At 50.9% G+C, this 23,613-nt stretch overlaps 1 protein-coding gene across 5 annotated transcripts in view; it reads left to right on the top strand.

Annotated features, from left to right (window-relative positions):
* Positions 1 to 22,817, top strand: part of SCNN1A (sodium channel epithelial 1 subunit alpha) — a 30,165-nt gene extending 7,348 nt beyond the window's left edge. For all 5 annotated transcript variants that reach the window (XM_053225743.1, XM_053225742.1, XM_027074103.2 and 2 more), the window contains 12 exons: positions 86 to 445; positions 11,815 to 12,082; positions 12,925 to 13,115; positions 16,902 to 17,005; positions 17,392 to 17,555; positions 17,971 to 18,069; positions 18,315 to 18,432; positions 21,300 to 21,378; positions 21,479 to 21,536; positions 21,714 to 21,769; positions 21,908 to 21,983; positions 22,349 to 22,817. In XM_053225743.1, coding sequence (XP_053081718.1) covers positions 90 to 445; positions 11,815 to 12,082; positions 12,925 to 13,115; positions 16,902 to 17,005; positions 17,392 to 17,555; positions 17,971 to 18,069; positions 18,315 to 18,432; positions 21,300 to 21,378; positions 21,479 to 21,536; positions 21,714 to 21,769; positions 21,908 to 21,983; positions 22,349 to 22,717 — 1,938 coding nt within the window. In that variant the 5' untranslated portion in view covers positions 86 to 89 and the 3' untranslated portion in view covers positions 22,718 to 22,817. The remainder of the gene's footprint in view (positions 1 to 85; positions 446 to 11,814; positions 12,083 to 12,924; positions 13,116 to 16,901; positions 17,006 to 17,391; positions 17,556 to 17,970; positions 18,070 to 18,314; positions 18,433 to 21,299; positions 21,379 to 21,478; positions 21,537 to 21,713; positions 21,770 to 21,907; positions 21,984 to 22,348) is intronic.
* The last annotated feature ends 796 nt before the right edge of the window (positions 22,818 to 23,613 follow it).

Here is a 23,613-nt window from a genome sequence, read left to right as displayed (position 1 = left end):
CTAGGAGCAGCCTTGCTCTGGGTCAAGGAGTGAGGCACCAGAGCCTAGAAGTCAGCCCTGACCCTGGCCCTCCATGACCCCCAAGGCTCATGAAAGGAGAGCAGCATGAGGAGCAGGGGCTGGGCCCCGACCCTGCGGCACCCCCGCAGCCCAAAGAGGACGAGGAGGCCCTGATCGAGTTCCACCGCTCCTACCGAGACCTCTTCCAGTTCTTCTGCAACAACACCACCATCCACGGTGCCATCCGCCTGGTGTGCTCCCAGCACAACCGCATGAAGACGGCCTTCTGGGCTGTGCTCTGGCTCTGTGCCTTCGGCATGATGTACTGGCAGTTCGGCCAGCTGTTCGGGGAGTACTTCAGCTACCCCGTCAGCCTCAACATCAACCTCAACTCGGACAAGCTCGTCTTCCCCGCCGTCACCATCTGCACCCTCAATCCCTACAGGTCAGTCGACCCCTCTGTCACTTCCCCGGCGCCTGGAAGTGGGGGACAGAGGGCGCGGAGGCAGACCCGCAGACCCGGGAGTAGGAGGGGATACTCTTGTCCCTAGGTAGACCTCCCTTTGGGCAAGATAGGGAGCCCCCGACTCGATGGGCTCTGCCCATCCGAGCGGCTCTGCCAATGGGGCCCTCCAAGTGCCCACAGCTTATCCAGAGTGTGGTTGTTGGACTTCCCTTCCTCCTCCCACAAGTGGGAGGGCGAACAGATGAAGTGAGATGTGGATAGCTCCAAAGAGCAAGGTAGAGATCATTCCCATCCCTTCCCTGGAGCAAGAGGAGGGCGAAGAACAAGGCCTCCTCCACCTCGAGAGAAGAATCTAATGGACAGGTGAAGCCGTTGGCAGGTGCTGTGGGGGTGGGTGGTGAAAGCTGGCAGGGCTGGGCCCTGGTATGTTGGTCTCAGTGTAGAAGGGGAGTTTGTTTTGGGGAAATCAAGGTGGGGGCTGGTGGCAATGGGTTGGAGAGACTTGAGGCTGGGGGTTGAGTCAGAGGGAAACCAGGACAGGACAGAAAGCAGCCCTCCCCTTCCCCCCCCCAACATCCCCCCCCCCCCCAAGACTCAGTTGACCCCTGCTGGGCTGTGTACTTCACCTGCCCAGGTGCCTGACTTTTAAGTGCTCGGGTGTGTCCTGAAGGTTTGGGTTTCATCGTTGCTCTTTGCCAGTTTTTCTTCTAGAAGCCAGAAGGGATGGTAACCATGGAGAAGAAAGGAGGGCACAGCTAGGTGTTTATCCACACCTCTTATTTGTATTTACTCAGTCATGCAACACGTGGGGGATACCTGGAGCATATGCCCAACACTGCTAGGCACCTAGCAAATGGGTTCATTAATAATTCATTCAGTCTTCACTGAAGGCCAGGCACTTTGCTAGGTTCTGGGGACAGAAAGATAAAATACGGTGGAAGAGATAGGCGACACAGATAACAGCAGGACAGTGTGGCTTCGAGAGTCAGTCTCTGCCCTTAGGGAGTGTAAGATTTGTGAGTGCCTACAGGTGTGATTGCGTGAGTGTGCATGTGTGTGTGTGTGTGTGTGTGTGAGCAAACATTGGGTATAGGTATGATTATGGAGGATGGAGATTGGTCACATATTAGGGATGAAGGCCCCCCGTGTGTTCCATGGTGTCCAAAGGTGTATCACGGACTAAAAAGGGTTGGGACGTCCCGTGCTGCAGGGAAAGCCCTGCCAGCCGTTTTCATGGATAAGCCTCCATATGCTGTCCAGGCGAAGGGCGCATTTCCTAAGAAGCTGCTTCATGCACCAGCCACTGCTAAGTACTCTGTGGCACCCCTAATTCTCCCAGAAACCCCACAAGGCGGGGACTATTGTAATCCCTGTTTTGCATTGGAGGAAACTGAGGCAAAGGCAGACAAGTCACAAGGTCACAGAGACAGTGACGGAGCTGTGGTTCACCCTCGGATCACGAATCCCTCCTTTTCTTGATATCCAAGGTGTGGGACACGGAATCAGCGAAGTGTGTAATCAGATGTGTACATCTCATTTCCCAGCTCTCCTTTTCCGGCTCAGCCTCATTTCTCTTCCTTGGTGCCCGTGAGCTTGGCTCCTCTCCTTTCAGACCCTCTGCTGCTTCGCTACCCTGATCTTTCCCCTACTTATTTCTCTTCACCCCCTTGGGCCATGGTGGAGGGCACTGAGTCAGCAGGGAGGGGAAGGCGGGCAGGCAGGAAGGACTAAAGGCTGGGTAGTAGACTCTCAGTAAATGTTTGTGCTTGAAAGACATGGGTGGGAGATGGAGAGCAAAGGGCTACATCTTTTGAGGCCTGCTGAGGGCAGGGTCATGGACAGTCTACAAAAAAGCCCCAGGGGATGAAACCAGAGCCACTGCTCCTGAGGCCTGCAGGCTGGGAGACAGGTGTCCACACAGAAAGAAATCCCTCCTGCCTGACTAGCGGCCACAGGGCTTAGAGGGGAGAGAGCCCCGGGGGAGGGAGGGGAGTCAGGGAAGGCACAGGGAACCGTGTCAAACACCTGCTACATGCTCACCCTTTGCTGGGTCCTTTATAAGGACTATCTCATTTCATCTTGACAAGTCCATGGCGGTGGACATAGTTATTATTTCCATTTGGAAGTGGAGGCAAAATAATTTGAGCAAGGTCACAAAGCAAATAATAAAGAAATAGTAACAATAATAGTGAACACTTCTTTAAAATTTTTTTTTAATGTTTATTTTTGAGAGAGGGAGAGAGACAGGGCACAAGCAGGGAGGGGCAGGGAGAGAGGGGAACACAGAATCTGAAGCAGGCTCCAGGCTCTGAGCTGTCAGCACAGAGCCCGACGGGGGGCTTGATCTCACGAACCTCGAGATCATGACCTGAGCCGAAGTCAGATGCTTAATTGACTGAGCCACCCAGGCGCCCCAAGAACACTTCTATAGATACCTAATGTGCACCAGATATGTTACATTTTATATGAAATTATTTAATTCTCACAACAGACTTCTGAAGTAGGTACGAGTATTATTCCCATTTTATAGAAGAGGAGACTGAGGCCCAGAGAGGTTAAATAACCTGTCCAAGTTCACACAGGTAGCAGGTGGTGAAACTGGGATTCAAAAGTCACCCACCCACCCCTCCAAGCAGCCAGTGCATTTCTGGTTAGCAGCTGAGTCACAAACCAAATGTGTTTGATATCAAAGCCCTTTATCACCTCTACACTTTAAGAAGGTGCCACAGGGTTGCCCGCTGCCAGGTGGGGGCTTATGGGTGAGACAGATGAGGGGTACTTGTCATGAATGGAGGAGAGAGGGATGCAGGGCTCTTGGCTCCTATTCAAGGAGAGAGGCAGGGGTGGGTGGACAGGTTAACACAGCCTGGTAGGTGGTGACCCGAGGGTGAATCACAGGTGCTGGCTTGCGGCAGGTGCAGGGGACAGGCCAGATGAGTGATTCCTATCGAAGCAGCAGGGAGTAGGTGGAAATTTGTGGACAGGATAGACGAACTGGTGAGATAACAGGAATGAGGCAAAGTCAGACCAGGGATGCCCAGAGCTGGTGGGCACGGCTGGACGTCCACGGCCCGCAGAGGTGGAGGGGTTCTGGGTTGCTTGGGAACTTCTGAGAGAGGCTGCAGGGGCCACAGTAAGCAATAAAGCGCGAAGAATCCACTGTGAAGGGTCAGCCACTGCAGTTGCTTTCTTTGTGGCCAAAAAGGGCTTTATTCATCCAGGAGAGAGGGCCAGTCTTAACCACATCCACAGAAAACAGAGCCCAAGAACATATTTTTCATCTAGTCCTGGGAGGGACTGAGGCTGGGCCTAAGGAAGAACTCAAGATCCTGAAACATCACAGGAGGTGATGGAATCCCTTCCCAAGATGGCAGAGCAGAGGCATGGCACAGGAGTGGGGAGAGGAGGGGGGCAATTCCCTAAAGAGGGAAGCTGTGGGCCTTTTTTTTTTTTTTTTTTAATTTGAGAGAGAGAGAGAGAGAGAGAGAGAGAGAGAGAGAGAGAGAGAGAATCTTAAGCAGGCTCCACGCTCAGCATGGAGTCCGACATGGGTCTCTCTCCCAGGACTCTGGGATCATGACCTGAGCCAAAACCAAGGGTCAGACGTTCAACCTACTGAGCCACCCAGGCACCCCTGAGCCTAACTCTGCAAAGTAGGGCTAGCAGTTCGCTCTGTGATGGCAGGCCTGGCAGGGACAGAAAGCCAGGACTCTCAGAACTGCCCCCCTCGGCCCCCAGTGCTGGGCTCCTTCTCCTGTCGGGACCCTCCCTACCTCTGTAGCAGCCGTTGTTAGAAAGTTCTTCCTCAGGGCACCTGGGTGGCTCAGTCAGTTAAGTGTCTGACTCAAATTTGGCTCGGGTCATGGTCTCACGGTTCATGGGTTCGAGCCCCACATTGGGCTGCACGTTGATGGCGCAGATCCTGCTTGGGATTCTCTCTCTTCTCCTCCCCACCTCGCTCTGTCTGTCTCTCTCTCAAAGTAAATAAATAAATAAAAACTTTAAAAAAGAGAGAGAGAAAGTTCTTCCTTAGGTAAAGCTGCAGCTGACCTCGTTATAACTTCTAGCTTCTGCTCCTGGTTCTGTGTCTTTGACACAACCCTAAAGATAGCTCCTTCCTCACCCACCGGCCACCAGCCCATGGCAGCAGCATCTTCAAGGTAGCTTGCAAAATTCACCACTGAATTCAGATCCTCCTCACAAGCTTGTTAGATAAGGAAGGAGATGCCCGCCCCCTCCCCCCTCCCAGCCAGATGCGAAAACTGAGGCTCTGAGAACCTGCAGGCTTTGCAAAGGTCACCCAGCTGTTATGTGGAGGGGTCCGAACTGGAATCTGGTCTTAAGTTCTACTTTTTTAAGACCACAAAGTCACGTGGCAGCTAAGTGGCAGTCCTCCTGTGTCTCCTCCGCCTGCTCTTCTCCAATAACAGCGCTGATACGAAGACAATAGCAGTAGTTGTACAGTGTCTACTCGGCCAGGTATTTTTCTCAGTACTTTTCCTGTATCAAATCATTTCACCTCCACAATAACCCTTTGCCACAAGGACTCTTTAAAAGAAATAGATTTATTTAAGAAATCTCTACACCCAGCATGGGGCTCGAACTCGCAACCCCAAGATCAAGAGTCACACACTCCTCTGGCTGAGTCAGCCCGGCGCCCCGGCAAGGACTATTAATAGTCCCATTTTACAGATGATGAAACAGAGGAACAGAGGCTAAGTAACTTCTCCAAGGCAAGCCATCAATTTTTTAAAAATGTTTATTTTATTTTTGAGTGAGAGTGTGTGTGTGCAAGTGGGGGAGGGGCAGAGAGAGAGGGAGACAGAAAATCCCAAGCAGGCTCTGAGTGGTCAGTGCAGAACCCGATGCAGGGCTCAAACTTACCAACGGTGGGATCATAACCTGAGCCAAAGTCAGATGCTTAACCTACTGAGCCATTTAGGCGCCCCTCCAAGGTAAACCATCCAAACGGTGGGCAAGGCTTAGATAATACACCTGGAGAGCTGATTAAAACTTTGTCCCTGGAACTTTTCTTTGGATGAAATGGTTTCTAGAGCTCTTACCACCCTGGCTGTTCATCTTTGGAACAAGCATTAGTTTGTGAACATCTGTTGGTCTAAAATGTTGCAGCCATGGGGCGCCTGGGTGCCTCAGTAGGTTAAGCGTCTGACTTCAGCTCAGGTCACGATCTCATGGTCTGGGAGTTCGAGCCCCGCGTCGGGCTCTGGGCTGATGGCTCAGAGCCTGGAGCCTGCTTCCGATTCTGTGTCTCCCTCTCTGTCTACCCCTCCTCCGTTCATGTTCTGTCTCTCTCTGTCTCAAAAACAAATAAACGTTAAAAATAAAAAATAAAAAATAAAATAAAATGTTGCAGCCAGGACGGAACTGAACATGTAATCTGAGACTCAGAACTGACCCTAGAGAGGCTGACTCTGTCTTCAGGAGGGCTCCGGGCTGAGGGGCTTCTTGAGGGCACCCAGAGCTCACAGAGGCCCCAGGGAGGAAGTTGGAGGTGCTGAGATGTGGAGGAGAATGGGGCTGAGGGAGGAGCCAAAGAAAGGGAGGTCAAGGTTGTCCCTGGAGGAAGAAGGGTGCCGGGTAGGTCCCCAGATGCACCCTGGCAGGGGAGGAAGCTGGTGAGTTTCCAGTGCCCAGTTCTGCCAAGTGCTTCTGGAGGGCTGGCTGAGAACGCTCCACTAGGGTCCTCTGGGGGCACGGGGCGGGGGGTGAGCGGGGTGATGAGAGCCTGGGCAAATCCAAGGCTGCTCCGTGAGAAGGGCTCTTTTGTGAGAGGGGGCCACCAAGGGGAAAGGGGGAGGGAAGAGATACACATAGGAAGATAGCAGGGGTATCAGTCCTTAAATCTCTCAGTATCCCTGCTCCTGCTAGTCTGTCCTGGGCAGAGAAGAGGGGATGTGGGCGGGGCGGGGGGGGGTGGGTGGTGAAGGCCCGCTGCAGGGAAAGGAGATTTTGCTGCCCATTCTCAAGTGCCTCTGAGCCCGGAGGCAGAAGTAGCAGAAAAAGCAGGGACCATGAAGTCGGACAGGCCTGGGTTCAAATCTTGACTCCGGTACTTCCTAGCTGAGTGGCCCTCGAGAAGTTGCCCAGTTGATGGTCCTCAGTTTCCTCAACTGTAAAGTGGAGTAGTAATGCCTGCCTGATTGAATTGGCAGGGCTCCAATGTCGGGCTGTCAGCCAGCGCAGATGAGAGTGCGGGTAGTGACTGGGACTCGTGCAGGAAGTCAAGGTTAGGGCTAGACTGTCTTGCTGCAGCTCCAAGTGTGTATTCTTTATCCCCTCTCCAGCCCTGGTCTCCTCTTGCCAGGGCCCTCCTGCTTGCAGGATAAGATCTGATGGCATTAGTGAGGTTTACTCAGTGGTCAGTTTTCTTAGTTCTAGGTGTCAGGTGAAAGGGAGGGAGAGATTTCTTTTTTGAAGGGGTGATATGGGAATATCTCTTCCTTAAGGGCTCCCCACCAAAAGGAAAGTAGACCTTGGGAGGGAGGGTGTTTTGTATGGAGCCCAGCTTCTTCTGGAGGTGGGGGTTGCGGTCTCATCAGAGGCCTCTCTGGAAGAGGCAGGAAGGAGCTGAATCTGAGGGAGACCACTGAGGGGAGACCTGGCTTAGGGACAGCTTGGGGCTCTGTGGGGAGGAGCCTTGTGGCTACAGAAGGTGACAGCTCTGAGTCTCTGATGAGGATGAGGCAGGTGTACAAGGCAGAAGGGGGGCACAGGGCAACTTGAGACAGCTTAGAGGGGTGTGCCAAGGGAGGCTCAGCCAGAGATGTGGTGGCTCAGGTGGAAATGACTCCAGCCATGGTGGGAGACCTGGATTCTTCCTGTGTGACCAAGTTGAGTTTCTTGGGCTTTGGGCCCCCATCCATGTCTTCCTGAGATTCAATGGCCTCTTCATTTTGTGCCACTGAATACTTTCTCATTTAACCCTGTAAGAGCTTCATGTGGTATGCAGATCTAGTGTTATGCCCATTTTACAGATGGGGAAACTGAGGCCTGGATTCAGGAAGGTTGAGTTCCTCACCAACATTCCCCAGCTAGAAGTGTGTGGCTGGAATGCCAGGCCCCACATCCAGTCACTTCTGGCTCTGGTGCTCTTTCTGGGGCAGCTTGTCCATCTGCTAAAATAGCCAGAGCTAGCAGGGACAGAGCAAAGGACAGTGTGATGGATATAGTGCTTTCTGACCTGGTTCCTGGCTGCGTGATCTTAAACAAGTCACCTTCAGGTTTTTCAGGTTTTTCACCTGTAAAAAGTATTAGCTAACAGTGGCAGATAGTTTTCTGAATTACACTGAAGATTAAGTGAGTGTTCATTCGAATACCACAGGGCCAACCTCATAGTAAGTGCTCAATAAATCCGAGCTATCACTGCCATTCTTTTCATTACCAACCACAAGCAAGTCTCTTGGAATGTCAAACACACACCTTGGTTGGACCTGGGCTACATTTTCTGAGGGCATGAGGGGTATCTGGAGCCGATGCCTAACGGCCTAGCCAGCTAGACTTTATGAAGGAAAGAGAAACAGAGCCAAGTGGAGTAGACAGTAGGGTATGGCCTAGAGACTGTTTAATGTAGCTGCACTTTAGGGTCCCTGGGGTTCTTGTAAAACAACCTTGTTTGGGCCCCACCAACATTCCCAGTAAACACCAATCTCTGGCAGGGCCCCCCTAAACACAGGTATGTGACTTTTTCTTTAGTTGAGGTATAATTTACTTATGATGAAATGCACAAATCTTTTTTTTAAATGTTTATTTTTGAGAGAGCGAGAGACAGAGAGAGAGAGAGAGCAAGCGGGGGAGAGGCAGAGAGCGAGGGAGACACAGAATCTGAGGCAGGCTCCAGGCTCTGAGCTATCAGCACAGAGCCTGATGCGGGACTCGAACTCACAAACTGAGATCATGACCTGAGCTGAAGTCAGACACTTAACCGACTGAGCCAACCAGACCCCCTAAAATGCACAAATCTTAAGCCCTCACACAAATCTGAAGCCCTCACTGAAGTTTGCTAATCAAGGTACTGAACATTTCCATCACACAATGGCCCTCTGAAGCCCATTCCTCTCTCTCTCCCACAGCCATTCTCTGACTCCTGTCACCATCAATTAGTTTGACTTGTTCTCAGACTTCACATCAAGGGAATCACACAATATGAATTTTTTTTTAATGTGTCTGGCTCAACATACCCATTTTACTGAACTTAATATTTCTCAAATTCTCTCATGCTTTTTGCCTGTATCAGCCCCCCCTTTAAAAAAATTTTTTTTTAATGTTTATTATTTTTAAGAGAGAGAGAGAAAAACAGAGCACAAGAGGGGAAGGGGCAGAGAGAAAGGGAGACATAGAATCTGAAGCAGGCTTCTGGCTCTGAGCTGTCAGCACAGAGCCTGATGCAGGGCTTGACCTCACGAACTGTGAGATCATGACCTGAGCCAAAGTCAGACGCTTAACTGACTGAACCACCCAGGCTCATTTGGGTTGTTTCAAGCTTTGTGGCAATTATGAATAAAAGTGCTTATGAACATTCACGTACAAGTCTTTATGTTTTCCTTGTGCTTGAGTCAATAGCGGGGAGTGGAATCGGGTAAAATATCCAGAAGTGAAATTGCTGGGTCATAAGGTAGATGTATGTTTAACTTTATGAGAAGCTGCCAGATGACCCGCCAAATCGACTGTGCTGTCTGACTCTCCCACCAGCTGCAACCCCAGCTGCTATCCATTCTCACCAGTTGACACTGTCCAAGTCTTTTACTTGTTTGGCCCTTCTCACGGATGTTAAATGGTGGCCTCATTACCTGTTTTTAGAAGTTTGCCTTTTTTAATTGCATTTTTTTGTTGTTGAAGTAGAGTTGATGTGTAATATTCTATTAGTTTCAGGTATGCACCACAGTGAATTGATCATTATGTTTTTTTTTTAAATATTTTTTAATGTTTATTTATTTTTGAGACAGAGAGAGACAGAGCATGAATGGGGGAGGGGCAGAGAGAGAGAGAGACACACAGAATCCGAAGCAGGCTCCAGGCTCTGAGCTGTCAGCCCAGAGCCCGATGCGGGGCTCAAACTCACAGACCGCGAGATTGTGACCTGAGCTGGTTGGACGCTTAACCGACTGAGCCACCCAGGCGCCCCGATCATTATGGTTTTAATTTGCATTTTTCTGAAGGCTAATTATGTTGAGCACATTTCCTGTGTTTAGTGACTGTCTATTGGTGCATTTAAAAAAAAATTTTTTTTGCATTTATTTATTTTTGAGAGACAGCGTGAGCAAGGGAGAGGCAGAAAGAGAGGGAGACACAGCATCTGAAGCAGGCTCCAGGCTCTGAGCAAGAGCCCAACACAGGGCTCGAACCCACGAACCGTGAGATCATGACCTGAGCTGAAGTCTGAAGCTTAACCGACTGAGCCACCCAGGTGCTCCCTTATTTTAGAGAGAGAGCAGGGGCAGAGGGAGAACAATAGAGAATCCTAAGCAGACTCCATGCTCCAAGCAGAGGGGAGGGCTGGGGGGACGGCCCACATGGGCCTGACTCAGGGCTTGATCCCATGACCCTGGGATCATGACCTGAGCCGAAACTAATATGCAGCCGCTCAACCCTGACTGAGCCACCCAGGAGCCCCTAAACAACCTGTCTTTTTATTGCCAATTTGTAAAAAGTCTTTATATTTCACAATAAGTTCTTCCTTAGATACTTATTGCAAAAAATACTGTCTACCTCAAGGTCATGAAGATATCTTTGATGTTTTCCTCTAGAATCTTTCTGGTTCTGAATTTTATGTTTAGGTCTGTGATTCAAACTGACTTAATTTTTGTGTAGAAACTGAGGTGGAGGTTGAGTTTCTTTTTTTTGTTTTTGTTTTTTTCCTTTCTCAATAGAGCATACTCTGTTTAAAAAAATGATTTTCCCCATTGAATTGAATTGGTGTTTTGGTCAAAACTCAGTTGACTGTATACGTGTGAGTATATATCTGGACTTTATTCTGTTCCATCGATCTACTGTCTGTCCTTACATAAGCACTACACTGTTTTGATGACTGTGGCTTTATAGTGAGTTTGAAGTCAGGTAGAACTAAGTACTTCAATTTTGCTCTTTTCCAAAATTGTTTTGAGGGGCACCTGGCTGGCTCAGTCAGAAGAACATGTGACTCTTGATCTCAGGGTCATCGGTTCAAGCCCCATGTTGGGTGTAGAGATTACTTAAAAATAAACTTACAAACAAAATTGCTTTGACCACTCTACATTCTTTACATTTCCACATATGTCTTAAATCAGCCCATCAGTTTCTTCAAAATGTGTGCTGAAATGTTGATAGGGATTGTGTTGAATCAAACGACCAATTTGGAATACATCTTAACTATACAGAGTTCCAGACCCAGGAACTCATGTAACTCTCTATTTTGGTTTTTGAGTTCTCTCAGCATGATTTTCGGTGTAAAACTCTTGCCTCTTTCATTAAATTCATTCCTGGTATTTGATGTTGTTTATGTTATTTAATATGGTGGTTTTTGTGATGTAATTTTCCATTTTTTTGTTGTTATTATGTAGAAATACAATTAATTTTTGTACAATGGTTTTGTACACTACAACCTTGTTGAATGTATTAGTTCTAGGTGTATTTGTTTTGTTTCGGTAGATTCTATCCCTACGGCGCTGCTACTATGGACTTTCATGACGGAGCGGGTAACAATGCCTGTGCTGAGAAGGAATGTGATGATTTATACTGGACAGCGTTTAACTTATGGTGTTTGGGCCCCACCCATCTCATTAAAACTTTGTCTTTGATGGGGAGGGGCCGTGTGCAGCATCTGTAGTTTTAAAGTTCCTGGGGAAATTCTAGAAGTGCAGTTAAGCATCCCTAATTTAGAACGTGCCAGGCGGCAGACAGAGCCAAAGGCCACCCTTGCCGGAGGAGGCCAGGGTGGGTTGACCTGCTCGCTGGGTCTGAGGGAGCTTGTGGGCGAAGGCTGCGGCCACACCCTCTCCCGTCTTGGAAAAGGGCAGACGAGTTCCGGGTTCCCTTCGCGGCCAGGGCGAGTGGGAGGAGAGGGCCTCACCGACAGGAGCCTCCGCCTCTCCCTTCTGATAAACAGGCCGTAATAAATGCCGTCACCGCCGGGGCTCATAGTCGCCTCTACTAACCCCGTGGAAAACCAGTCTACACCCTCACGTCCCCATCCCTCCGAGAGAGCCTTGGAGACACCAGAGTTATTCCCTGCAGGCTTTTCCAGGATGGACCGACCTCACCGGTTTCTGGCGAGGAAACCGAGGCCCTGAAGGGCCAGGGACTAGCGCGAAGCCGCCCCCCAAATCCGACCCTCTTCCCATCGCCCCTTCCAGGTACACGCAAATTAAAGAGGAGCTGGAGGAGCTGGACCGCATCACAGAGCAGACGCTCTACGACCTGTACAAATACAACTCCTCCAGCACCCTGGGGACCCACCCCCGCGGTCGTCGCGACTTGCGGGAGCCCTGGCCGCACCCCCTGCAGCGCCTGTGGGCCCCGGCCCCGCCCCCCGGGGCCCGCGGAGTCCGCAGCGCCGCCTCCAGCGTGCGGGACAATAACCCCCAAGTGAACAGGAAGGACTGGAAGGTCGGCTTCCAGTTGGTAAGCCCCGCCCCCGGGGCCCCGCCCCCGGCCTTCGGGTCCGCCCCTCCTGGTTGCCCGGACCCTCCGGTTCTGCCCACTCCCCGACAGCACTGCCTTTTCGGACCCCGCCTTTGTTGCCTAGCGACGGGAGGCGGGACCTCGTCGGCCTGCTGGCAAAATACATAACTAAATAACATCTCTCTGAACGCCAGCTTGTGGGGGTCTCCTCGCTGGGACCTCTGTGGGAGGGTTTAAACGTCTGGAAGTCAAATCTGTGGCGGAAAAAGCACCTTTCTGAATCGTCAGCCCCCCACTGGTCGGGACTCCCTTGGGACCCTCCTGTATGGCAGGGAACTGGGGCTCTGCCTGCCTGAGATAGAGAATAAGGAATCAGTAAAATGAGAGACTTAAAAAAATTGTTTTAATAAAAAATAAAAGGGAGAGTAAGTGGAAGCGGGAGAGGAGCAGAGGGAAGAAGAGAGGCCCCCTTTGGGGAGAGTGGACCGCACAACCAGGAGACCTGAGTTCCAGTCCTAGCTCAGTCGCTAGGGCAAGCCTCTGGATTCCTCCGTCTTCCCATGAGTAAAGTGGGGAGATGAATCCTTGCTCCACCGTCTTGCAGAGGCTGTATAAATGACCCACACTTGGGACCACAACTCCTGGTCTCCTTGGCCGACTGCTCCCTTAAGCCTAGGCTCTCCTGGTCCACTCTCTTACGGGCTTCAACTTCTGCCTTCTGTTCTTCTGCACTCTTGGCTCCCCACCCCAGTCCTCAGGACCTCAGACCACTCATTCTTTGACGTTAGCCTGCCCTGCCGCCTGTCCCCTGCTGCTGATCCTCTGATGCTCTCTGTGTTTAGTGCAACCGGAACAAATCGGACTGCTTTTACCAGACGTACTCATCAGGGGTGGATGCAGTGAGGGAGTGGTACCGTTTCCACTACATCAACATTCTTTCTCGACTGCGGGACACTTCTCCATCCTCAGAGGAGGACATGCTGGACAACTTCATCTTTGCCTGTCGCTTCAACCAGGCCTCCTGCAATCAGGCGTGAGTCCCTCCTGCTTGGCTCTGTGCTCTCCACGGAGTCTTTCTGAAGTCAGCCTGAGGCTCAGATGGGCAGCACCCAGGAAAGGCCTTTGGGCTAAATATATGCCTGCAGGGAGGAGGGGACACACTGACCTCAGGTCTAAACTTCTGCCCCATGGATTATCCTGCAGGGCTGGGTCTGAGTGAGGCAGCCTAATATGCTGCCCTGGGAAGGCTGTAGTTGAGGTCCGGCTTTGAGAATCCAATGGCTGGAAGCATGGTTCTCCATCTTTCGAAGGCCCCTCTGTCACTAGCACCAAACTCACAGGTGCCCGGAAGGTCATCTTCTCAGATGAGGTGGACAGCAGTGGTTTGGAGGAAATAGCATGGGTTGAATGAAGGAGGGGACCTGAGTCACTGCTCTGGCTCTGTAACTTTCCGGCCAGGTGACTCTGGGCATTTCACATCACTCTTCAGAGACTGTTTCTTTGTAAAATGCGGGGAAAATGAGATTCATTCATTGTGTATTCAGACAAATACTTTTTACTGTCTGGGCTGTGTGCCAGTCATTGTTTTAGGCATTTGGGACACATCAAACAGGGCAATGTATATAATCCGTGCCCTTCTGGCACTTTTACTCAAGTGATGAAGATGTTGATAACACCCGTCTCCACGTTCATGAGATACGCGGGAGGGCATTTTGTAAACTGCAGTGAAAAATGGGTCTCTGTTGCTCGTGAACGTAACAGGTGAATGTGACTTGCCCTAGGCCACCAGGCCAGCCCTAGCTAGCTAAGGATCCTTCCCACTCAACTGCACTGCCCGCCAGGCATTCCCTCTGCTATAGATCCAGTCACAATGTCCTTGCAAAGAGGTCATGGCAGCTGGGCAGTTCTCTGAGGCTGTAGCCTCTGGCCCCTCCTACCCCACCCTTCCCCTCCTACTTCTCCTTGGTTTTCACCTTTTTCGGGCAGGGTGCTGAGGCAGCCTCTCCACTCTCTAGGGGCCCTTCCCGCCCCCATCGCTGCAGAATGGCAGCAGGGCCAGGTGTCACCTGCTTCTGCCCCACCCTCACCTGGTGCACACACTCTGCTCAGCATAGGATTTTGTTGTTGTCTCCAATCTTCTTGTTTGTTTGAAGACAGGAGCTGCCTGCTGGGAAATGAGACAGTAGCAGGGCCTGGGCCCCAGTCATCTCACCTTGCCACTGGGTGTCTCTAATTGTCACCTTCCCACCAGTCCTCTTGCTCTGCCAGCCCCATGCTCCTACCTCCCCATCAACGGAAAGTCCGTAGTTCATCTCAGTCTTGACGGTTAGGTCACTTCCTTAGCTCAGAGCCTCATCATTTCTCACCTGGGTTATCATAATCCCTTCACCTCCCATTATCTTTCTGCCGCCAAAGCCTCTCATTATTCTGCAACTCTTCCAGTTAGTCCTGCTCAAAATCCTCCACTGTCTCCTGTGGCCTCCAGAACCGAGGTGAAGCTCCTTATCGTGGCTTTCTCATCCCTCTTGTCCCCATGTCATCCTTTCTCCTTCTCTCTGTAATCTTTTCTCCAGTGACAGCTTGATTGAGATACAGTTACCACACCACAAAAGTCATCCTTTACATGTATACCATTCAGTGATTTTTTAGCATATTCACAGAATTGTGCAAGCCCTATCTAATTTTAGGACATTTTCCTCACCCCCAAAAGAAACCCTACACCTCCTAGCGGTCACTCCCGATTCCCTCCCCTCCTCCCAGCCCTGGAAACCAGGAATCTAGTGTCCATCTACGTGGATTGCCTATCGCGGGCGCTTTGTAGAAATGGAATCCTACACTATGCGGCCTTTGTTCCCGACTTCTTTCACTTAGCATCATGTTTTCAACGCTCATCCATGTTGCAACATGTGCCAGAACTTCATTCTTTTTATGGTTGGATAATATTCCATTGTGTGGATATCCCACCTTTGATTTATCTGTTCATCAGTTGATAGACATTTGGGTTGTTTCCACTTCTTGGCTATTACGAGTAATGTTGTTAAGAATATTCCCGTACCAGTTTTTGTAGGGATGTATGTTTTTATTTCTCTTATGTATATACCCGGGAGTGGAATTCCTAGGTCATGTGGTAATTCTATATTTTGAGCAACTCTCAGACGGTTTTCCAAGTGGCCGTGCTATTTTACATTCCCCGGGCGGTATATGAGGGTTCTAAATTCTCCCCACCCTCCGCTTGTTACTTTTTTTTTTTTTTAATGTTTATTCATTTTTGAAAGACAGAGACAGAGCACAAGCAGGGGTGGGGCGGAGAGAAAGGGGGACACAGAATCTGAAGCAGGCTCCAGGCTCTGAGCTGTCAGCACCAGAGCCCGACGCGGGGCTTGAACTCACGAACTGCGAGATCATGACCTGAACTGAAGTTGGACGCTCAGCCAACTGAGCCACCCAGGCGCCCCTACTGTCTTTTTCACTTTAGCCACCTTAACGGATGCTTGTAACCTTAAGAGCAAATGTATACAGCTCTTACTAAGTGCTAGGCACCTTCCAAGTGTAATTTCAACCTCACAGCACCCCTGTGAGGCAAGTCCTGTTCTTATCCCCATTTTACAGATGGGGAAACTACAGCATGGAGAGATTAAGTAACGTGGTTGGTCCCACAGCTAATACTTGTTAAAGCTAGGGTTCAAATATGGGTAGTTTAGTTCTGGAGTCTGTGCTCTTAACCCTCACGTTATATTGCTTCTCATATATTCTCCTATGGATATATAAGTGGTCATGTCTTGTTTCCCCTCTTGTTTTCCTAAGCTCTGTTTTTAAGATCCATCCATGTTGTTCCATCTAATCGGTTGATTCCACCTGCTGCATACCGTCCATGGTGTGTGTCCATCACATCGTACCTGGCTGTCCCCTCTCCCCCTGAGCTGGGCTTACAGGCCCTTCAGGACTGGCCTCTGTTCACTTCTGTAGCCTCTTCTTTCCTCCCTCCCTGAATCCTGCCTTAGCTCTGGAAATGCTGGCTTCCTAGCACTTCCTAGAATGTGCACCAGTATTTCATATCTCTAGGCCTTTGTTCTTCAAGGCCAGTGGAATATTCCAGATCATCCAGTTCCAGCCTCCTCGTTTTACAGATGAGAGTAAGCTTAGAAAAAATGACTTGCTCAAGGCCATCCCACCAGAACCCTCTCCCTCTCATATCTGTCCTGGGATCTGACCTTCCTCCGCTCAGCTCTGTGTTCACCACTGCTCTCACTGTCTCCCCTAACTCTGTTCCCTTCCATTTCTCCACTTTATTCATTCGACCACTGTTTATTAATGATCTTCTGTAGAGCCTGTAGGTCAAGAACTATTCAGTTAACCCAGAGATGATACAGAGACGAAGGAGATGTGACCCTTGTCCTCAAGGAGATTACAGTCCAAATGGGGAACTAAGATTTAGATTCACGAGAAGCTAGGGACACTGCCAAAGTCTTCGTAATGCAACAGAGTGACACAAGAGAGGTCACAAGGCCAGTGAGGTCAGGTGGCCTGGTGGGGAGGAGACTGCATTAAAAGGTAGATGACCTGTGTTTGAGTCTCAAGTTTGTCATCACGGTGTGACCTTGGACAGCTACTTGACCTCTCTGAGCCCTAGCTTCCTCTTCTGTGACGTGGGGATGATGCCCTCATAGGCTGTTGGTTGGAGTGGCTGAGGGAACATGGGGAAAGCTTCTAGCACATAGTAGGTGATCAGGAAACAAAGGTCACTGAAAGTCCCGCTCTCTCTGACCCACCCACCCCCCAACTTTCTTTTTTGACTCTACTTTTTCTCTCTCCCGGATAGGAATTACTCCCACTTTCACCACCCGATATATGGGAACTGCTACACTTTCAATGGCAAGAACAACTCTAACCTCTGGATGTCTTCCATGCCTGGGATCAAAAATGGTGAGCAAGCCCTCATTTCCGCAATCCCTGTGCCTCAGCACTTCTCACGGCCCTGCCCACCCACAGTTACCCACCTTGTGCTCATGTCCTAGACATGCTGTGTGCCTCTGGGCCTCCCCACGACGTGCCCGTCTGCATCCTGGAAGGAGTCCTCTCTGTTCTTTGTCCCCCATGGGTACCACAAAGTCCTTTCCAGGTGTTATAGGAATCTTGTCCCAGTTCTTCGTGCCCACCCCTGAATCCAGACCGGGGGCTGCCAAATCCCTACGTAGGTCTTCTTGGCCTTGCCCTCTGTGGAGCATTAGAAACTAGGCGCGTGGAAGGGGCTTTCCATCCCCCAACACTCCTCCAGGACCTCCCCCACTCCACTCTCTCTGCACCCCTAGGTCTGTCCCTGACGCTGCGCACAGAGCAGAATGACTTCATCCCGCTGCTGTCCACAGTGACCGGGGCCAGGGTGATGGTGCATGGGCAGGATGAGCCTGCCTTCATGGACGATGGCGGCTTTAACTTGAGGCCTGGTGTGGAGACCTCCATCAGTATGAGGAAGGCAAGAGAGGGCCGGGAAGATGGCAGGGGAGGTGACTCACCAGCCAGAAGACTATAGAGGGAGATCGTGTGGGGTGGGCCTGAGGCAGGTGGCCGTCTTCAGAAGCAGAGTTAGGGGTGAGGGGCTGGCAGAAGTAGGGACCTGAGGAGGAACCTTGGGTGAGTGTGCTGAGAAGGGTTCAGGATGTGCTTAGGGTTCCGGGGGTGCTCTGGAGCCAGTGTCCTTGAAAGTAGCACCCAGATGGGCATTGGGGGCTGCTGGGGCATGTTTTGAAATGGTGAGGCAGACAGGAGAGTCTGGTAGGTGCGAGATACAAATGGCCTGGACCTGAGGGAAGGTGGAGAATTCAGGAAGAGATCTGGGCCATTTGCTTTGACTTCTGACCTCTGATTTCTTTGTGTATGGGGGTTTGCAGGAAGCCCTGGACAGACTTGGGGGCGACTATGGTGACTGTACCAAGAATGGCAGTGAAGTCCCCGTGGAGAACCTTTATCTTACCAAGTATACACAGCAGGTGAGACCAGCCCATTTCTATGGCGACCATCTCCCAGGCCTGCCCTGTTGGTCAGTCCAAGTTGGAGGGGTGTGTGTGTGTGTGTGTGTGTGTGTGTGAGTGTGTGTGAGCGAACGGGACAGGTGGAGAGAGGGGTACAAGTATGGTGAAGAGCATTGTTTGTCCTCCCCTTTCCTGCCTCTTTTGGGCTGTGTGTGGGGAGAGCAGGCCTGAACCCCCTTTCCTGTCACTCCTGTGTCCCCCAGGTGTGTATCCACTCCTGCTTCCAGGACAGCATGATCAAGGAGTGTGGCTGTGCCTACATCTTCTATCCGTTGCCCAAGAACGTGGAGTTCTGTGACTACAGGAAGCATAATTCCTGGGGTGAGACCACAGGGAGCCCCTGGCCGGCCCCTCTGCCCCAGGACTCTCACAGACTTCCCTCTCAGACCCTCTGTGACCCTCATTCTCCCTCTGTCCTGCGCTCCAGCCCCTCTGTTTCCTGTCACTCCATCTCTCCCCTCTATCCCCTTCCTCCCTCGGGCTTCTCTCTCTGGGTTTTGGCTTCTGTGTGTTTATAGAGAAAGGCCCCATTTAAAAATAACCTGCAGCAGAAGGAAGGAGGAGCACGTGAAGAAAACCTTGCTCACTCCACACTCTGCCTGTAGCTTCCCTGTCTCACTCTTCTGGTGCCGGGCGAGGCACAGGACAGCTCACCAGGTGCAGGAAGAAAATACTAGAAGTTAGATGTATCTACCTCATTCCCTAACATCTTCCATTTTATATATGTTTTATAATGTACTTAATGGATCAATTCTATAGTAGCAAGTTTGTAATTTATAAATCAAATACATATGTTGGAGTTACTTAAGACCTTTTTACCTACAGGTGGGCACAATCAAAAAAAGTTTGGAGAGCACTGAGATCTCCTTTTTTTTTTTTTTTAATGTTAATTTATTTTTGAGACAGAGAGAGACACAGCATGAGCAGGGAAAGGGCAGAGAGAGAGGGAGACACAGAATGTGAAGCAGGCTCCAGGCTCTGAGCTGTCAGCACAGAGCCCTACGCGGGGCTCGAACTCACGAACTGTGAGATCATGACCTGAGCTGAAGTCGGATGCTTAACCGACTGAGCCACCCAGGCGCCCCTGAGATCTCCTTTTTAATCCTGGACTAGGAGTAGACAGATCCCTGTTCCTTTCCACTATAGCGGAGTTATGCCCCATGGAGGCTCTGTGGTAGGAAGCTGAGAGAAAGGAAATCCCAAACAAGAAACTGGAAAGTAGAGGGTTAGAAATCCTGGTGCACAGGCTCTCAACTGGCGCCTGTGACCTGAGGGTCCTCCTGTCTGGCTCCCTTGGGCCCAGCTCTCCCTCTGCTGGTGGCCACTGCTGGAGGAGATGAACCTCCACACCTCTGAGGGGACGGGACAGACCCCAGGGGTTATAGTGTCTGCCTCTCTTGGTTCTGTCCCTGTGGATCTTCCTGCCTCCTCCCTTCCCTGGGTCTGCTCCACACAGCTCTCTCCCCTGCCCTGCATTTGGTTCCCATCTCTCCCACCTTATGTCAGAGCACATCAGAGCTGGAGGGACACTCAGGGGCCCAGGGGGAAGTCGTGATGTCATGTCTGAGGACGAGGAGGATGTGCAGAGCAGGGACTCCCTGCCCCCTACTCCCCGCTGCCCCCAAACAATGATTTCTAAGTGCTTGTGAGTTTGAGGATCTGTGAGAGGAAAAATAACAATGCTGATGGCTGAGAAGCCGTGGGGATGGGGAGAAGAACAGTCTCCCAAGGACTGTTTACTCCCCAGAGGAAGGGACCCAGCTGCTCCCCATGCTTCACCGTTCCAGACCCCCAGCCCTCATAGATGGAGGGATTTGGGTCAGAAATGGAGAAGGACTTCTGGACCAGGCAACTAAAAGTAGCAAGAATGACACAATAGAACATACTTACTTAGAACTTGGCGAATAGGGGAGAAGGGAGATCCATAGACTCATTCTCCCCACCCCCCCTTTTTTTTAGGTAGCAACTCAATTGAGATAATTTCTATCCCAAGTAATTCACCCATTTGATTTTAGTATAGTTTTAGTCTTCAGTATAATCATGGAGCTGTACAGTAGTGGCCGGTCAACTTTAGAACATTTCCATCACTCCACAAAGAAACTTCTTACCCATCAGCACTCTCTGAGCTTCCCATCCTCTGCACCCACAGCCCCCCACCTCACCCCCAGAAACTACTAATCTACTTTCTGTCTCTACAGATTTGCCTGTCCTGAGCATTTCATATAAATAGAATCATCTGTGGTCCTTTGTGACTGGCTTCTTGTAGTTAGCACAGCATTTTCTTCTTCTTTTCTTTTTTCTTTTTTTTTAGCACACCATTTTCAAAGTTCATCCAGCTTGTAGCATCTGTCAGTACTTTGTTTTTATGGCTGAATAATGTTCCATTGTACAGATTCGTCACGTGTGTTTATCCATTCATCAGTGGATGGACATTTGGGTTGTTTCTATTTCCTGTTTCCATTTTGTGTGTGAACATATGTTTTCAGTTCTCTTGGGTATATACCTAGGAGTGGAGTTTCTGGGTCATATCATAACTCTGTGCTCAACATTTTGAGGAACTGCCAGACTCTTCCAAAGTGGCCACACCATTTTATGTTCCCAGGAGCAATAGAGGAGCATTCTAGTTTCTCCACATCCTCACCAATACTTACTTACTTATTTATTTTTAATAGCCATCCTGGTGGGTGTGAAGTGCATCTCATTGTGGTTTAATCTCATGATTCTTCCATAACAATTGTTCCCAGTTTTCCTTTTGACTTTTATTTTAGAGAGAGAAAGAGAGAGAGAGAGAAAGAGCGTGAGGGAGAGAGTATGAGTAGGGGAGAGGGGCAGAGGGAGAGAGAGAGGGAGAATCCTAAACAGGGTTCAGTCCCATGACCCTGAGCCATCAATCAGTGAGCTAGATGTTCAGGTGACTGAGCCACCCAGGCACCCCTCTTTTTGAATTTTAGAATTTTGTCCATATCCTACTCATCTTTACATAGATGAGTCCTGGGTTGTTTTTTTGTTTTTTGTTTTTTTTCCTTACGTAGCTTCATTTTTTCAACATTTTTGGTGTTGCCACTCAGGAGACATCACTGTAATGCTACTTGTGATGTGGGAACCCACATATCTTGGGAGACCTCTTGGGTTCGGGGTGCAGAAGGTTGAGGTGCCCTAGGGAAATGGGCATCTCTCTGCACCCACAGGTTACTGTTACTATAAGCTCCAGGATGCCTTTTCCTCAGACCGCCTGGGGTGTTTCACCAAGTGCCGGAAGCCGTGCAGGTGAGTGTCCCCTTCCCCTGGGGCACAGGTTGGGCAGCTAGCCACTTGGCTGGGTGGGAGAACCCCACCCCCATCACTGAGCTACTTTCTCCATCCCCAGTGTGACCAGCTACCAGCTCTCTGCTGGTTACTCACGATGGCCCTCAGTGACATCCCAGGTAATGTGGGGAAGGGGAGGGATACGAGGGAGAGGGGATGTGTGTGTGTGTGTGTGTGTGTAACACTGTGGTCTTTTCTGGGTGTATGTGCGTGTATGGATGTGTTTGATCCCACCCCCCACCCTGTAAGCCTGAAGAGTATGGGGTGACCCCATTGACACCCCCATTCTTTTCTAGGACTGGATCTTCCAGATGCTATCCCGACAGAACAATTATACTATCAACAACAAAAGGTCAGTCCTACCCTGATCCAGCTGAGGGGGACGAATCCTTGGGAGGGAAAACTGATCTGGGAAGAGAGGAGGGTGTTTGTAAGGGTTTGAGAAGTGAACCCATTGCCATTTCTCCCTCCCTTCTCCTTGACTCCAAAGAAATGGGGTCGCCAAACTCAACATCTTCTTCAAGGAGCTGAACTACAAAACCAATTCTGAGTCTCCCTCTGTCACGGTATGTCCTTGCAGTTCTCTTGGAGATCTTGGTGGGTGTCTGTCAGAGAAAACAAGGGGGTGCCTCTGTGGGGCCGGAAGGTCTGGGCCTTGAGGGCAGGGGACCAAGGAAAGGGGGGGGCGAAGGTGAGGTTGCAGAGGTTGGAAGAAGGGGAGCTTGGCTGGGGAATGAAGTCTTTGGGTGTGGTGGTGGAGGGGGGGAAGGATGCGCCAGATGGGTATGACTAGGACAGAAGGGGTCCAGGGGACCACCAGGAGGCTGAAAGGGGTGAGGGAGGACCTCAGGGAGGGAGGGATGGGGCTCTTCTTCTAGAGCCCACCCAGGGCCCTCTGCCCCAGTGATCAATGTGCCTTTCTCCCTCACAGATGGCCACTCTCCTGTCCAACCTGGGCAGCCAGTGGAGCCTGTGGTTCGGCTCCTCGGTGCTGTCTGTGGTGGAGATGGCTGAACTCATCTTTGACCTCCTGGTCATCACGTTCCTCATGCTGCTCCGGAGGTTCCGAAGCCGATACTGGTCTCCAGGCCGAGGGGGCAGGGGTGCCCAGGAAGTGGCCTCCACTCCAGCTTCCTCCCTCCCATCCCATTTCTGCCCCCACTCCACATCCCCACCAGACCCTGCTACCTCCCCGGCCTTGATGGCCCCTCCGCCTGCCTATGCCACTCTGGGTCCCTGCCCATCTCCATCCAACTTGGTGGAGGCCAGCTCCTCTGCCTATACTCTGGGGGAGCCTTGAGAGGGAAGGAAAGTGCCCTCCCCTCCCAAGGCAGGCGCTTCCCTTGGTGGGAGGGGAGCAGGCTTGGCAGGATTAAAGAATGTCTTGGGACTTCCTCTCAGAGCTGCCTAACTGCCTTTGGTGTGGGGGAGGGAAGCAGGGTGGATAAGGGCTACAGAAATTGCCCAGGAAACGGGGGCCAGGGAACCTGCCCATAATTGCCCTGGCTTCTGTCTTGTGCCCTCTGGTCCTGCCTCTAGAAGACTCTGATTTCCCTACCCAAGTGCAAACAAGTCTCCTTTTCCCTGGGATCAGCCAAGCCAAACTTGGAGCTTAGACAAGGAACCTTCCTAGGAAACCACTGGCGACCGGAAACAAAACACAAGCAAGGGCACACAAAGGCATGCACAGGTTTCCTACCCAAAGATGACTGAAGCCAACCCCGGGCCTGGCCACACTGCTTTCCAGTGACACAGACATTTGGTCCTCTTCTTGAACTTGAGTGGGGAACCCCACCCAAAAGCCCCCTTTGTTCGTTCTTGGGCAATTCCCCTTCCTAGGGCAGGGGCCGGAGCAGACCAATGTAGTCAAGGCTTAGCCATTCCTAGTTGGCTCCAGGCCTTTTCCAGCCCCATCTAGCCTGTGCCCCCATGGAGCCGTACCCCAATGCCTCTGTGTCTTTCATACCTCTACATATTTGCTCAAGCTATTTCCTCGGCCTGGAAGCTTTCCACACCATCTGGAGAACTCCTGTGTATCCCTTAGAACCCTACTCAGACACCTCTACTTCTGTGAAGCCTTCTGCCCTTTCTTGTCTGCCCCAGATTTGCTCACTTCCCTCTCCCCTGGCCTCCCATAGCACAGCATAACGTCTCTTGGGGTGCTGATGTTGCATCATACCTTCTCGTTCACTTGTG

The sequence above is a fragment of the Acinonyx jubatus genome, chromosome B4 (genome assembly GCF_027475565.1).
Source record: "Acinonyx jubatus isolate Ajub_Pintada_27869175 chromosome B4, VMU_Ajub_asm_v1.0, whole genome shotgun sequence".
NCBI lineage: Eukaryota > Metazoa > Chordata > Mammalia > Carnivora > Felidae > Acinonyx > Acinonyx jubatus.
Note: the sequence above shows the minus strand (reverse complement) of the source record. Positions and strands in the feature narration are given on the sequence as shown.